Source organism: Leuresthes tenuis, unplaced genomic scaffold (assembly GCF_036924035.1).
Source record: "Leuresthes tenuis unplaced genomic scaffold, fLeuTen1.0.hap1 SCAF_14, whole genome shotgun sequence".
NCBI lineage: Eukaryota > Metazoa > Chordata > Actinopteri > Atheriniformes > Atherinopsidae > Leuresthes > Leuresthes tenuis.
Window position 1 is genome coordinate 2,427,173 of NW_027325368.1, and position 13,912 is coordinate 2,441,084.

General features: G+C 42.4%; 2 protein-coding genes across 2 annotated transcripts in view; both read right to left on the reverse strand.

Annotated features, from left to right (window-relative positions):
* Positions 1-1,262: 1,262 nt before the first annotated feature.
* Positions 1,263-13,809, reverse strand: tmem71 (transmembrane protein 71). Its single transcript, XM_072363447.1, has 11 exons — positions 13,641-13,809; positions 10,761-10,854; positions 10,258-10,316; positions 8,095-8,140; positions 5,558-5,767; positions 3,396-3,667; positions 3,117-3,311; positions 2,898-2,964; positions 2,011-2,072; positions 1,828-1,877; positions 1,263-1,745 (listed from the first exon to the last, which is right to left on the reverse strand). Exons 3-11 carry the CDS (start codon positions 10,286-10,288, stop codon positions 1,722-1,724), a joined length of 957 nt encoding a protein of 318 aa, XP_072219548.1. The 5' UTR covers positions 10,289-10,316; positions 10,761-10,854; positions 13,641-13,809; the 3' UTR covers positions 1,263-1,721.
* larp4b (La ribonucleoprotein 4B) overlaps positions 6,106-13,912 on the reverse strand; it is a 347,997-nt gene continuing 340,190 nt past the window's right edge. Inside the window, exon 18 of the transcript XR_011907538.1 lies at positions 6,106-6,118. The gene's annotated coding sequence lies outside the window, so the exon portion shown is untranslated. The remainder of the gene's footprint in view (positions 6,119-13,912) is intronic.

Genomic DNA, 13,912 nt, shown 5'->3' on the forward strand with positions numbered 1-13,912 from the left:
GAAAAGAACTGGTGTTCAAATCTGTTAGTTTAATTTGTTCTCAGAGTCCAGAAATCCTCAAAGGTTTCTAAAGCTGAGAATCTACAACAAGACCTGTCAGCTCAGCACTTTGCTTTGGTAAAAAAGTGTTAATATCTCAAGTTAAGATGGTTAAATTTAGTGAAAAAAAGCAAAAATTCAATCAAACTCTAAATGAGAATCACAGACCGACTTTTAAGACGATTTAATGATTTATTTCCTCTGTTATTTGACAATTTCAACCTGATTTAATCCAAAACTACGGGATAAACTGGAGATCCGACGGGTTAAAACTGATTCTTCCTGAGGCTAAAATAAACGCTGCTGAGGCACAATATTCGAAACAATTTTATGTCTAATTTCTAGAAAAAAAAGATTCTTTGTGTTACGACAGAATGATAAAAAAAAAAAAGCACCGCGAGGGAAAGAAAGATGGGAATACTGCGGATAAACGAGGCTTATCTCTAATTTAATGGGATAGAAGCTGATTATATGACAGCACCGGCCGGGTGGAGTTAAGTGTTTTTAAGCTGCATTAAGTGTTTTTATGACCTGTGCACCAACAGCAGAACTAACGCACTTTTTATCTGAAATTATTCTGCTGCTCTTTGCTTCATGTTTTAATTCATCTAATTTACAAAGAAGTGACTCCACCCCTCTGCTGCAACAGGCTGGATGATTCAAACGCCCCCGGCAGCGTTTCAGGCTTTAACTTCCCACCACCCTGCATCACTGTCATTATGATTGATTATTAATACTCTTCTTCTGCACTTCTGGCTGATGTAAAGGCACTTTACCCACAGAATGCTGCACAGAAACAACATTTAATATTCATGATATATCCCAAGTCAGAAGGTTTCCTACAGGAAGCTGTTAAAGCTGCACCAGGGACCAGTTTTACTGAGTTTTACTGCTTTAATTACCCTGGAATTGGGTCATTTTGTGTGCTTTACTTCAGTCTGAGGGATTTCAGTTATCAAATAGAGACTGAAGAGAGATTTTTTTTTTAAGTAAAAGTGTAGAAATATCTCGTTTATCATCAGATTTCAGCACTTTATAAAAGAATCCAAGCTGGTGCAGCTTTAATGTAAAAAAAATGGCACTTTTATCCCCTGTACATACAAATTCCAGGTGATTTTTGTGCATTTGGTTTGTAGAAAAAGTCACAGCTGTTATTTATCTTTTTTAGAAGAAGTGATTCTGACTTAATTTTTGCCCTTTAAACCCTGAATTTGTTTTTCAGACACACAAAAAGTCTCGAGTTTGGTCACTTTGGACAGCCCAAAAAAGCCAAGTTGAACCACTAAAGGAGGAGATACACTTTTTCTATCTGATATACAAGTTATTCACCTTTCTCAGCTGCTAAACTACAGCAACTCATGTCACAGTGTCGCTGAGCTCCTTCAGCATTTTAACAACATGGCGTCCAAGCGTGATGCTGGTGAGAAGTCAGATTAGTCAACATTTCTTCTTCTTCTGCTGCCTCGATCGAAGCATTTCAGAGCAGAAAAAGTCAAAGGCTTCCATTTAAAAGGGAGAAATTTCCAGCATCAAACAGGCGCTGCTGTAGATGCTTCCAGAGCTCAGGACATCTTTGCCCTTTAAGTGCAACTAACATGCAAACATTGAGTGAAACAACGATAAAATATGTCTACTGAGTCCCGTCAGAGCTGTCCCTTCGGCTCTCAGCCCCCCGACTCGCTCTACTCGTTTCTTGACGTGATGTCCTGAAACAGAAGCGGTAGAAGCCGTTAACTCTTTCTTCTTTGCAGCCTGAAGACGTGAAATGAGTTTTAAAGTGGGACTCACCTCCGTTTTCGCTCTCCTCCACCCGCCCATCGGCCCCGACTTCGTCAGGACTGAAACAAACATTTGACACTTAAAAGCTCATCTTTCTGGAGGCCAGCGTTCCTTCTTCAGGGTGAAAGATTCAAACTAAATGTGTTTTATTGGTGCGGGTCAGACAGAAAGCATCGTTTCAGAGGTACTCACACATAAAGGTGGAGATCATCATGAACACAGCTGACGTTACACTGGAGCTCCACCACAGACACCTGAGGGAAAGTTCATTATTTAACTTTACAACGAGCACAAAGAGTAGTTCCTGACACTTTTACACCCTTCTGCGCCTCCATGAGCCACATGTTGAAGCCGTGTTGCCTTTAAACTACACTTTTCCAGAAATTGCCACCAAAAAAAATCAAAGAATCCGTACATTATGTCTGATTTCTGCATAAAGCTCTGCTGTTATGCTGTTTTCATTGGCAAATCAGACTTTTCAATGTCCAACTTGGCTAAATCAGTGAAAACACCACAAGAATCTGAATGTCAGAGTCTATTTCATACAGAGAAGGGCTTCCCTGTCTTGTAAGAAGTCTTTTTCAATCTAAAAGACAGAGACGACTTTGTTCTGTAGGTAATAGAACAAAAATGGCATTTGGAGTTCCTCAGGGTTAAACCCTGGGGCCCCTTTTATTTGACTTATTGACTTACATGCTCCTATTGGCTCAAAACAACAAAATATACCACCACAGCTGCTACTTCAGAGTAAGATGCAGGACAATGCTCCCTACTTTGGGGGTAAAATATATCCCCGGTTCCTGCTGAGGACATATGGAGGGGAACGGAAAGACGATTCTCGGTTCAAAATGCACCTTTTCCCAAAAAAACTACAGATCTGCGTCAGCTGTTTTTCTTTTAAATCAAACCTGTAGATGTTCCTGTTCACTGCATCTAAGCAGCTGATTGAACTGAACTGAATCACGTTCACAGCACTCTACGTCTCACTGTGAAGTTTAGCTTTCAAAGCCTTTAGGATGCAGAAAACAGGATGAATCAAGCGGATTAATGAGCCGTGAAGCTCTTAGAAACAGCCTTACCCGGAGTACAGAGCAGTGAAGATGAAGACAGTGAAGATGAGGAGGAAGAATGCCTTCATCGTTAACCCTGAAACCCAACAAACACACGTCAGAACCAGGCAGAACCAGAACAAGTGGGCCGACAGTAACAGAAAAACTGTGGCTGATATGTTTTGAATATTCAAACCAGCCACCGATCGGTTTCCCATCATGCACTTGGTCTGGAGCTCTGAAGCTCACCTGCGTCCTCAGGTGCCGCCTGGCAGCAGCAGGTGTTGGTGTAGAACGGCGAAGGGGGCGGGACCTCAGAGAGCCCGCTCAGCGTTTGGGTGAACCGCTCCTTTGACTGACAGATCTCAGAGCAAATCTCTTCCTGGATGAGCAGCGTCGGAGGCGGGGCTTCTTTACCAGGAGGCGGCGGGACCTCTGTGGGGTCTGAAAGAGAGAAAATGATCAATCAGTTGAGAATAATTAAGAAAATAAACAATCGATGACTCAGCTTTAACATTTGTTAGGCACCGTATGTGAAGCTGCGACTGTCGTCCAGCTCGGTGCTGTTCAGACCCGACCACAACGACTCGTCCAGCGGGGCCGGGCCCTCCAGGCTGCTCCCGGTCCAGTCCTGATCGAAGTCCAGGTCTTGACTTGTGTATTCCTTCTGGTTCTGGTCGTGTCCCGTCCCAAACACGCCTCTGAAGACCTTCTGGTCCAGCCATGACTGGCAGCTCTCTGTGACGTCGCTCAGCAGGCGAACCAGCGAGCTGCGAGGCCTCCGTCTGCGCCGGAAAACCCTGAAAACCCGCAAAAGTTCACTCAGTCTCTCAGGTTTTTCACTTCCTGCTGTTTCTGTCTCCAAAATAAAATCATAGACGAAGAATTGTTTATCACGATTAACGAGCTGTGATGAGAACTCAGATTTATAAACAACCGCAAAGTGATGCAAAATGACAATAAACCAACTTCAGTATCAGATCACGTGTTAAATGTGACAAAATGACCATAAACTGATCACAATTCTACATTAAAAAGGCCAAAAATCATTTTAATTTTAAAGTGACAAAATTACTAAGACTAGAGAGAAAAAAAAACAAAGTACCACAAAATATCTTCAGTGTGACTAAAAAAGACAAAGTGATGCAAAACTACTTCAAATTTGTGCCAAATGACACAAAGACCAAGAACTGAAACAAGATATCTACACGGACAAACAAAGAAATACCACAAAGTGACACAAAAAGACTAAAACTTAAAACACTGAACAACTTCAGTGTCAAAAATGTCTTCCAAAAAATACTTTAAAAAGAGAATATGTGTCTCAGCCAAAAGAAAATGTCCAAAAAGTACCAAAAACATCCACAAGGCGGCACAAAATATCCACTAGGTCACAAACAAAGACTTTAAAGTCACTAAATGACTAAAATATTATCAAAATAAACACAAAGGGACCAAAAAAAGAGTGAAAAACATCCACAATGTGCCACAAAAAGGCCAGAAACTAAAAACAGACATAAAAAAGCTAAAAAGTGACACAAAATAAACACAAAGTAACACAAAATGTCCTCAGTGTGACACAGAATGACAAAGTGATGCACCACAACCTGAAATTTATGCCAAATGAATGCAAAGAAACACAAAAAAACCACCAAATGACACATAAAAACATCCACAAGGTGACTCAAAATGTCCACTTGGTCACAAACAAAGACTTTAAAGTCGCTAAATGACTAAAATATTATCAAAATAAACACAAAGAGACCAAAAAAAAGTGAAAAACATCCACAAGGTGTCACAAAAAGGCCAGAAACTAAAAACAGACTTAAAAAGCTAAAAAGTGACACAAAATAAATACAAAGAGACCAAAAAAAGAGTGAAAAACATCCACAAGGTGACTCATAATGTCCACATGGTCTCTAAAAACAGACTCCAATGTGACTGAATGACTAAAGATTATAAAAATAAACACAAAGAGACAAAAATAACAAGATGACACAAACCAACACTGGATGGGAACCAGGTGAAATTAAAGGAAAGAGAAGAAAAAAAGTCTAAAAACAAACAAATATCCAAAATATATCCAGTTACAGAGACCTAAAAATGACAAATAACCACAAAGCAACACAAAAGTCAGAAAATGTCCACAACATGACAAAGAAATGATGAAACCAAACTGAATATGACCACAAAGTCATTAAGAAAAAGCTGAAAAATAACACAAAGTGATGCAAAACCAGCTGAATACACCAACTTTTACAGTCTGTGCTGCTGTGAAGCAACAAAACCATCAACACAGGCACCATAACACCACGGTCTCCCAGCAACCGTGATCGATGACATCACACCGAGGTCCCTGAAGGCAGCTGAGGTCAGAGACGAGGAATTTACAGCCTTTAAACCTGCCCGACATGTGCAGCACGGCTCGCTGTGATTGGCTGCTGAGGATGACCTCACCGATGCTGCATGAACCTCCACGGCTCCCTGAGGTGGAGCGAAATCCGGTGGAAGTCTCCTTTAAACGCTTAGACTGCTTCCAATCTGAGCTCTGATGAGATTGTTACGAACACAGCACCTGATTTATTCTAATCTAGTTTAATCCGCAGCAGAAAATAGTTCCCAGAAAACCTCCTGAAGCTGGAAAACAAAGCCAGAGAAGCAAAGTTCTGCTGGTTCTGCTGGTGACTCACCTGACCAGGTTCTCCTTGTAGGACACGCTGGTTTTGCAGGGCGTCAGCGACACGTTCCCGTCTTCATCCCAGGAGAAGCTGTCCTCCGTGACGGCGTAGTACCCGTTAGTGAGGAGGCGTGGCGAGCGGCGGCAGCAGCAGGGGCCGCCGCCGTCCGCTGAGGTGTAGCAGACGTAGGAGGAGTCAGGAGAGAGGAGGGACAGGTCGGGGCTGCAGCCGACGGAGAGAAACATCCAAACTCATCAGCTCAAATCTCCAAAACAGGGAACAGAGCCTCTGATTAAACTAAAACAGGAAGGTGTAGCACATTCATGTCTGGCTTTAACGCATTCTTTGGGGGGGGGGGGGTCGTGTCCCCCCCAATATACAGAAGAAAATATGTAAAATGCATGTTCTCCTTTTATGAACCCTGTCAAGGGATCGGTCTCTTATTATGTCGTATTTATTTTCAGTTTATTTCTGTGTGTTACCGTGGTAACGGCTGCGCCGCGGTCGCCGATATTGATGCTAACACTCTAGCCCAGGGGTCGGGAACCTATGGCTCGCCAGCCAGGTGTGGCTCTTTTGATGATTGCATCTGGCTCGCAGATAAAACAAAATATTCTCACTTGTTTTAATCCATCCATTGATTTTTCATGTCCTGTTCAGGGCTGCAGGAGCATTATTTTAACTGGATGATACTGGACTACGTTGGCCGTTGCAGCGTAAAACAGGTAAACGCCCCCTTTGAATCAGTCTGCTCGGTCATTAGCTCAAAGCTAACCCTTCGACGAAGAAGATGGCGAAAAGAAAAAAAGAGGACGAGTATCGTACATTTCAGGCCGAATGGACTGAAGAATTCGCCTTTGTGGAGAGAGCAAATTCTGCGGTGTGTCTAATTTGCAAAGACAAAATTACATCGATGAAACGGTCGAATGTAAAGCGGCACTTCGACACGCGCCATGCTACCTTTGCATCAAAATACCCGGCAGGAGACGGCAGAAAGAAAGCGTGCCGAGAGCTACTGAGCAGGGTACAAGCAGCCAGCAGCAACCCGGCGAGGTGACTATAATTCTGCTAGCTTTGCTGGATCTTTAGCAATAGTGAGGAACGGAAAACCATTCACAGATGGCGAGTATGCTAATAAATAATATGCTAATATATGCTAATATAATATGCTAATAAATTCAGAGGCTTATTATACTGACATTTATTCACTTTTAAAATATATTATATGGCTCTCATTGAAAACAAATTTCAAAATGTTTTGCTTTCATGGCTCTCTTAGTCAAAAAGGTTCCCGACCCCACATTCATGTCTGGCTTTAACAATGTGCTAAACTCTATGGCGTAACCACGCATTCTTTGGGGGGGTCGTGTCCCCCCCAATATTGAGAAAATACCAACCTGTCCCCCCCAATATACAGAAGAAAACATGTAAAATGCATGTTCTCCTTTTATGAACCCTGTCAAGGGATCGGTCTCTTGTTATGTCTTATTTATTTTCAGTTTATTTACGTGTGTTACCGGGGTAACGGTTGCGCCGCGGTCGCCGTTGTTGATGCTAACACTCTAGCCAATGAGAGTGACCCACCGGGCGCCTCTTGCGTGTGTTACCATGGGAACGTAACGGCTGCGCCGCGGTCTCAGCAGCGGCTCTCCTTATCTTTACGTTGGACTTCTACTTTTGACGGAGCCGCTGCTCAACAGAGCAGATTGTACCAGAACAGGAAATCCAACACAGAATCAACAAAATAAACTTCCGCCCCCTTTCAAAATAAAACAACTAAAAACAAAAATAACATTAGACTATTAGACTTTTCATTGTTAATGCACATTTTGAGACATTGAACCTGGACTTAAAAGTCCTCGGCACATTTTTTGTTAAAGGAAAAGTCTGTAATTTGTTACATCATTAGTTGTCCTTATTAAAATATTTCCATAAACATGCTTTGGGTATTTGGTCGTTTTCCATTGGAAGCTGTCCTATTTGCTCCAGTACTACTGGAAGAGCAGAATTGTAATTGGTAGGTGTGTTTAAGGTCAGTAAACAGTAAGCAACTAACCAAAACAAAGTGGGGGGGGGCAGTCACTGTCTCGGAGAAATTACACTATTCCTTTAGATGTGAACTTACATGGTCAATGTAGTCCTCTAAACTATGTTCTAAATGTCCAATTTTTCATATATAAATAAAGAATTGTAGATAATGCACTCAACAATTTTGTTTTTCTTGGACCCCCCCAATGTCTAAACCATGGTTACGCCCTTGGCTAAACTGCATGTTGAGTTTAGAGTTCTGCAGAGTTCTGAGGCTGTTCCCGGGTCTATAAGACCCAGCTGGCGCAGAGAGAGAAGTCCGACTCCTGCCCAGATGTGACAAAGATTTTCCATCTAAAACTCAGAACTCGGTGGCAAACAGAGACACGAAGTCACAGTTTCCACACGAGCCGATAAGTCTCAGCTCGTGCCTGAAGTTTGATGCAAGCTGAAGACTCTCTTTCTGTTGTTAAATGGATGATGAATGTGTTGCTGGCTGCAGTTTTAGTGTCGTTTTTTACCTCTGGCAGGAGTGGTTGCCCCGCAGCCTTCGTTTTATGGGGGAACCTGGTTGGAAAACAGTCAGAAACAAAGGATATGGTTCAGATAAAAGCTTGTTTTTATGGCCTATAAGTGTACAGGGAGCAGAATCTCATGGCCCTAAAGGAAAAGCTCAGATTTTTCCACCTAAACTCAGTTTTAACCTGTTTCAGACTCTTCTCAGAGCCCGAACCAGTTCCAAACAGCAGCAGAGACTGGGCCTTTACTGGGTTTCCCAACATGTTGTCGTTTGTGTCTCTGTGGGAAAGAAATGGCGGCAGCGGCAAAGAGAAAACCTATCTTCTTTCAGAAGAAATGGTCCTAAACCACAAAGTCGAATGACTCACTTAAAACGATTGCTGTGGATGTGACCCCACTGTCATACAAACTAATCTGAACCCTGAACACACGCATGAATATGTTGAACAGGAAGCAAAGCGATGTGGTGCAGAGCTGCGGACCAAAGTCGTTTTAAGGCTTTTCGGGCCCGAGTACGTGCACAACAACGCTCATCAGATCTGAAGTGACGCTTTAACAGGAAACACCGCAAGCTAAAGCTTTTCTAATGACCCAGTAAGGCTGCGGTTTGGACTTTATTTAGAAATAAAAGGTTTAGATTATGGTCTAATCCATGGTTCATCTCCCGCCTTCACTACTGCAACGCCTTCCTAACTGGTCTCCTAACTGGTTTCCTAACTGGTCTCCTAACTGGTCTCCTAACTGGTTTCCTAACTGGTTTCCTAACTGGTCTCCTAACTGGTCTCCTAACTGGTCTCCTAACTGGTTTCCTAACTTGTCTCCTAACTTGTCTCCTAACTTGTCTCCTAACTTGTCTCCTAACTGGTTTCCTAACTGGTCTCCAGCCTGTGAAACCTCTGCAGATGGTCCAGAACGCGGCGGTGCGTCTGGTCTTGGATCAGCCTAAAAGAACACGTCCCCCCTCTGTTCATTGAGCTCCTCTGGCTGCCCTTAGCCGCCCGCATCAGATCCAAGTCCCTGATGTTAGCTACAAAGAGCTTAATGGAACGGCTCCATCTACTTGAATGCTCTTGCAAAGGCTTCTGTCCCAACTGGGTCCCTCCGTTGGTCCCAGGATTGTCGTCTAGCAGCTCCTACACCACGCCTAAGACAATCCAAACTCTGTTCCTGTGTCGTCCCACGATGGTGGAATGACCTACCGAGCGCTACCAGAACAGGGGCGTCCCTGTCTATCTTCAAGAAGCTCCTGAAAACCCAGCTCTTCAGAGAGCATCTCCTATCCCAGCACTTACCTTGTACTTCCCTCCCCCCTCTATCTCTGCACTTTATCTTTCTGCTCTTCCTTCTATGCCTGCACCCTATCTCTACTCTGTCCCCTCTGACAGAGTCGGACTCCTGGGTTCCTTCTATGGAGCTTATTGTTAGCTTTTTATAAAGCTGTTATATCTTCATTTGTAAGTCGCTTTGGATAAAAGCGTCTGATAAATACAGAAACAGAAACTTCTTAATAAGCACAGCGGAGAGCGTTGTATGTTTGCACTGTAAAAAGGACTAACTTGCAGTAAGTAATATTCAGTCATACTGTGTGTTAATTTAAAAGCTCCGAATGAATCCTGATTTGAAACTCTGTGTTCCAACTTTCCATGAAGGGAGGAGAGGATTTGGGCCCCGTTACTAAACCTGCTGATAACCCACAGCTTCAGGCAGCTCTTAGTCATCACTTATTGATAGAAAACATACGATGTAGAATATGTTCAACTAGATGCCGAGGGGTGGGAGTCGCTGCCAGGCGCCCGAATGAGCAAGTTCGAGGCTTCTTTCTTTCTTTTTCTGGTGTTTTTCTGGTGAAGTTGGTCTTTTTTCTGCACCGTCACCTCTGACAGAGCCTGACTGCTGGGTTCCTTCTACGTAGCTTTTTGTTAGCTTTGACGTTAGCTTAATGTTACATCCTCATAGTCACTTTGGATAAAAGCGTCTGCTGAATGCTTGAACATAAACCTTGAGATAAATTCAGGGGGAAGAGAAGAGATCTGCCTGAAAGGACCTCCTTTCAGGTAAATAATGACTCGACAGCGTGCCGAGTCGAGCTCCCAGACTGAGCAGCTGTAAAGTGGGCAGCTTAGCAGCTCCTCTTCCCCTCGGCGTGTTTCAGGAATGTGACGTACTTGTAACGGCTCCGGAGAAGAACAGAGCCATGTTTGTCTGCAGCGTCTCGTCCGCCGATCTGTGAAAAACATCAGAAAGCCGACGCCAAGCGGTCAGAGACGGGACGACGTCTTTATGGCATCAACAAATCCAACACAAGACAAAAAACTAACTCCTTGTTAGAGTCTCTGGATGTTTACATGCTGTGTTTTCAGAGGCAGAATAATCCACATTTGGTGCCCCTGGTGAGTGTTTGTGATCATTTTTGGACAAAACTGGATCTTTGAAGCAGGAAAATTAGACTAAATATTCCATCTGCTGCTGATTTCTAACTAGAAAAGTTAAAAAAAGCTCATTAGAAGTCTGCCTTTCAGTGAAGTCGGTTCAGCTAATCCCTGCAGAGCAGCTCAGAGGAGTTTCCTCGAGGGATTAACTGGAGTCAGACTAATCTGAATCTAATCCAAACTGATCAGACCACCAAACCAGAACTGGGTATCTGTAAAAGTTGATCTTTAAGCCTCACCTTTAAACTGGTTCCTGCGCAGATCAGGTTCAGGCTGTCAGCGAAGTGTTTTCTGCTGAGATCGTGTCACATCCTGCAGGCGCGAAGCAGCCGTCTGAGAACAAAATGCAGAAGGAAAACAGAGGGGCCGTGACTCTGAGCTCATGTTTCCTGTTAACTCTTCGTCAGCTGACAACTCAAACAGCCAGAGGAAAGTCTCTGAGTCTCAGTTATTCAACTTCTCTCTGAGCTGAACTGAGCTGGAACTTATTTACTCCGGAAGATGTGGATTGATCAGAATTTAACTTTATTTGGAGTCATCAGCTCCTGTAGGTTTTACTTCTTTATCTGATGACAAAGATCAGGTTTGTGTTTACTGCCCTGAACCTGCTGCCAGCCTTGACCGGGACACCCTGCTGGCCGGATGAAGCATCTGAAGCATTGTTAATTAGCATCTGCTGCTAACTTACAGCTACATGCTAACTTACAGCTACACGCTAACTTACAGCTACATGCTAACTTACAGCTACACGCTAACTTACAGCTACATGCTAACTTACAGCTACACGCTAACTTACAGCTACATGCTAACTTACAGCTACACGCTAACTTACAGCTACATGCTAAATTTTGTCACTTTCTTATAGAGGAACTGTCTCAATATGTCACTTTCTTACAAAGGGGTTCAAGATATCACCTTTAAACTTTACAGATGTTACAGGAATCTAAATTTCTCTCTTGGTAAAAGGCTCTTGGTAAAAATGTAATTGTGCAGATCGATTTAATCTAATAATAATAAACTAAGGATAAAAGCAGTTGACACACTGCTGCAAAAGTTCTCTGTTCAGAGAAAATTACATAAAGAATAAATTAATGAAAGTTTCTCCAATAAGAGGCTTAAAATACAGACTTTTTAAAAGTAACACAGGCTTTATTGTACAGATAAATTACCTCATAAAGGTACCATTAGCATTAGCTACGCTGTTAAACTGGGAAGGTTTTGATCAGTACTCCATCTTAAAAATAATGTGCTTAAACTGACCAAAGTCTGTCTCACACTCCTCAACAAGACCTCAGAAGGTGGTGCTGAAAGAGATGTTTTTATCTTAACAACAAATCATCGAGTATTTATATCAGAAACATCTGTTTTGTTGGCATTCAGAACGAGTTTTAAATCACACGAACAACAAGAGGCCAAAAGTGGAGCCGGCCCCGGTCAGAGGGGCCCATGGGAGGGAGACAGGAAGACAACAGAGGTGACAACCTGATGAAATCAGCTCAGAACCCAAGTTATTCTACAGCTGACCTGGAAACAGGTGCCGAACGTCAGTCCTCCACCATCAGAGAAAGAATAAAGCAGCGAAAAACACCAAACTGGGTCAGCAACCGCAAACAGAGGCGCTCTGTTACAGTGAACGACGACGGGGGGGGGGGGGGGCTTCGCTCTGATTTATTCTTCTTATTCACGCTATGAAGCATTTAATCCAAGTCAAATAAACATAATGAGCTGTTTTACAGCCAAAGACTGTAGGGAAACGAGCCATAAGCGACTGTTTCAGTTAAAAATAAGCACTAAAATACACCAAAGTTGTGTAAGTTAAACTCCAAACTCTCTGAGGGCTTCATCCTCCGGAGAGCGAGACATTTCATCTTCCGTATCCGAGCCCCAGCTGACCCCAAACGACAGAGTCGGGTTCTGCTGCCTTTAAAACAAGAGGAAGAGCATCCCGGACCTTCTTCTGAGCCCCAAAATGCCACAATTCGTGCTTTTTCTCTTCTTTGTGTGGGAGACTTTATTGTCTCCACGGGGGTGGAGGGTAAAATCAAACTGCTCAGAACCCGTTTGAGTAAAAACACCAACAGAAATGTGTAAAAACTCGTTTAATCTCAGAATTTATCACGAAACACAGATGAATAAACCATAAATCTAAATTATAAGGGTGGTTTTGGGGGATTTTCTGCACATCTTTACCTTCTGTGCTCGATAATATTCATCTAACCCCTCCTCATGTGTGCATCATTGGACTGTGGTCCTGTGCTTCCCAGCATGCTTTGCAGGAGCTGCTGATGTTGGAGGAAAACGCGTAGCAGGAAACACAAGCTGGACCAAACCATTTCCAGCCCATCAGCCCACAGCAGATCAGTGTTTAAATGTTTAAAGTGCTCACAGGTTTTATTGTAGAGGTTTCATTATAACTTCAGGGTGTTTCAGATGATTACTCTCCTCTATATTCATGTTTTATAGCATGTTACTAAACGTGTGATGCTTTGTTTTCAATCTTCAGCGTCCTCATTGTTCATGATCATGTTTTTTCACATTATTTCTGTTAAATATTAATATAAAATATAATGTTCCAACTTAGTGTTGAAGAATCTCACAAGTTTATTGAATCTATCTTGTATTTTGAGTTATTTTTAAATAATTATATCCATTAGAGCTGCTTAAATGTCTTTAAAAAGATATTAAAGGTATTAAAACGTCTTTAATATCTTTTAAACATTTTACTACCCCTACATTAACTCATTTAGGGCATATTGGGACTATTTTTAGCTACATTCCGACAATATTTCCATGATAAAGTGCGTCTGGCATGTCTCATGGTGTATTTCTACCAACAAAACACTGATGTGAAACGTAAGAATTTAGAAAACAGGGTGTTTTATCAACATTATGATCTAAATACAGGGACGGGAGGAAGAAACCTCAATTTAATAAATGGTTTAACTGTTATTTCTCCGCTACTTAAAAAGCTTAAAAATAGTTTCCGTTCATTTAAAGCAAATTGAAGGTACGACTGAACTTATCATCTGTATTTTTTCTACATATTTTAAAGATAATTTCAGCAGAATCTACCGGAAAATGAAGACAAAGAGAAAATAACGGTTCTGAGATGAACTCACCGGTCCGCTTTCATCCCGATTCTTCACCGGAAGTTAAAACAAAGTCTTCTTCTTCTTCTTGAATTCGTTGTTTTTCTTTTCTTTGGCTGTTTAATTGGGTTTATTAGTCTTTAATCCTTTCTTCGGTTGCATAAAAACAGTCTGACGGCCGTCGCTCCGCAGCTGTCACTGAGCCTCGCCTACAAACAGCAAAACCGGATGTTGTCAAATTAAAAGGCACAATGACGCAACTTCCGGTAGGGGATTTCAAAGTAAAAACGTGAAAATGAAGG

Coding starts and splice junctions, on each gene's coding strand:
- tmem71 (XM_072363447.1), bottom strand. CDS start 10,288: ATGGCTCTGTTCTTCTCCGGAGCCGTTACAA. Junction 3,312..3,395: donor CAGTCGCAGCTTCACATACG/GTGCCTAACAAA, acceptor TCTCTCTTTCAG/ACCCCACAGAGGTCCCGCCG. Junction 1,746..1,827: donor GGAGGAGAGCGAAAACGGAG/GTGAGTCCCACT, acceptor CTTCTGTTTCAG/GACATCACGTCAAGAAACGA.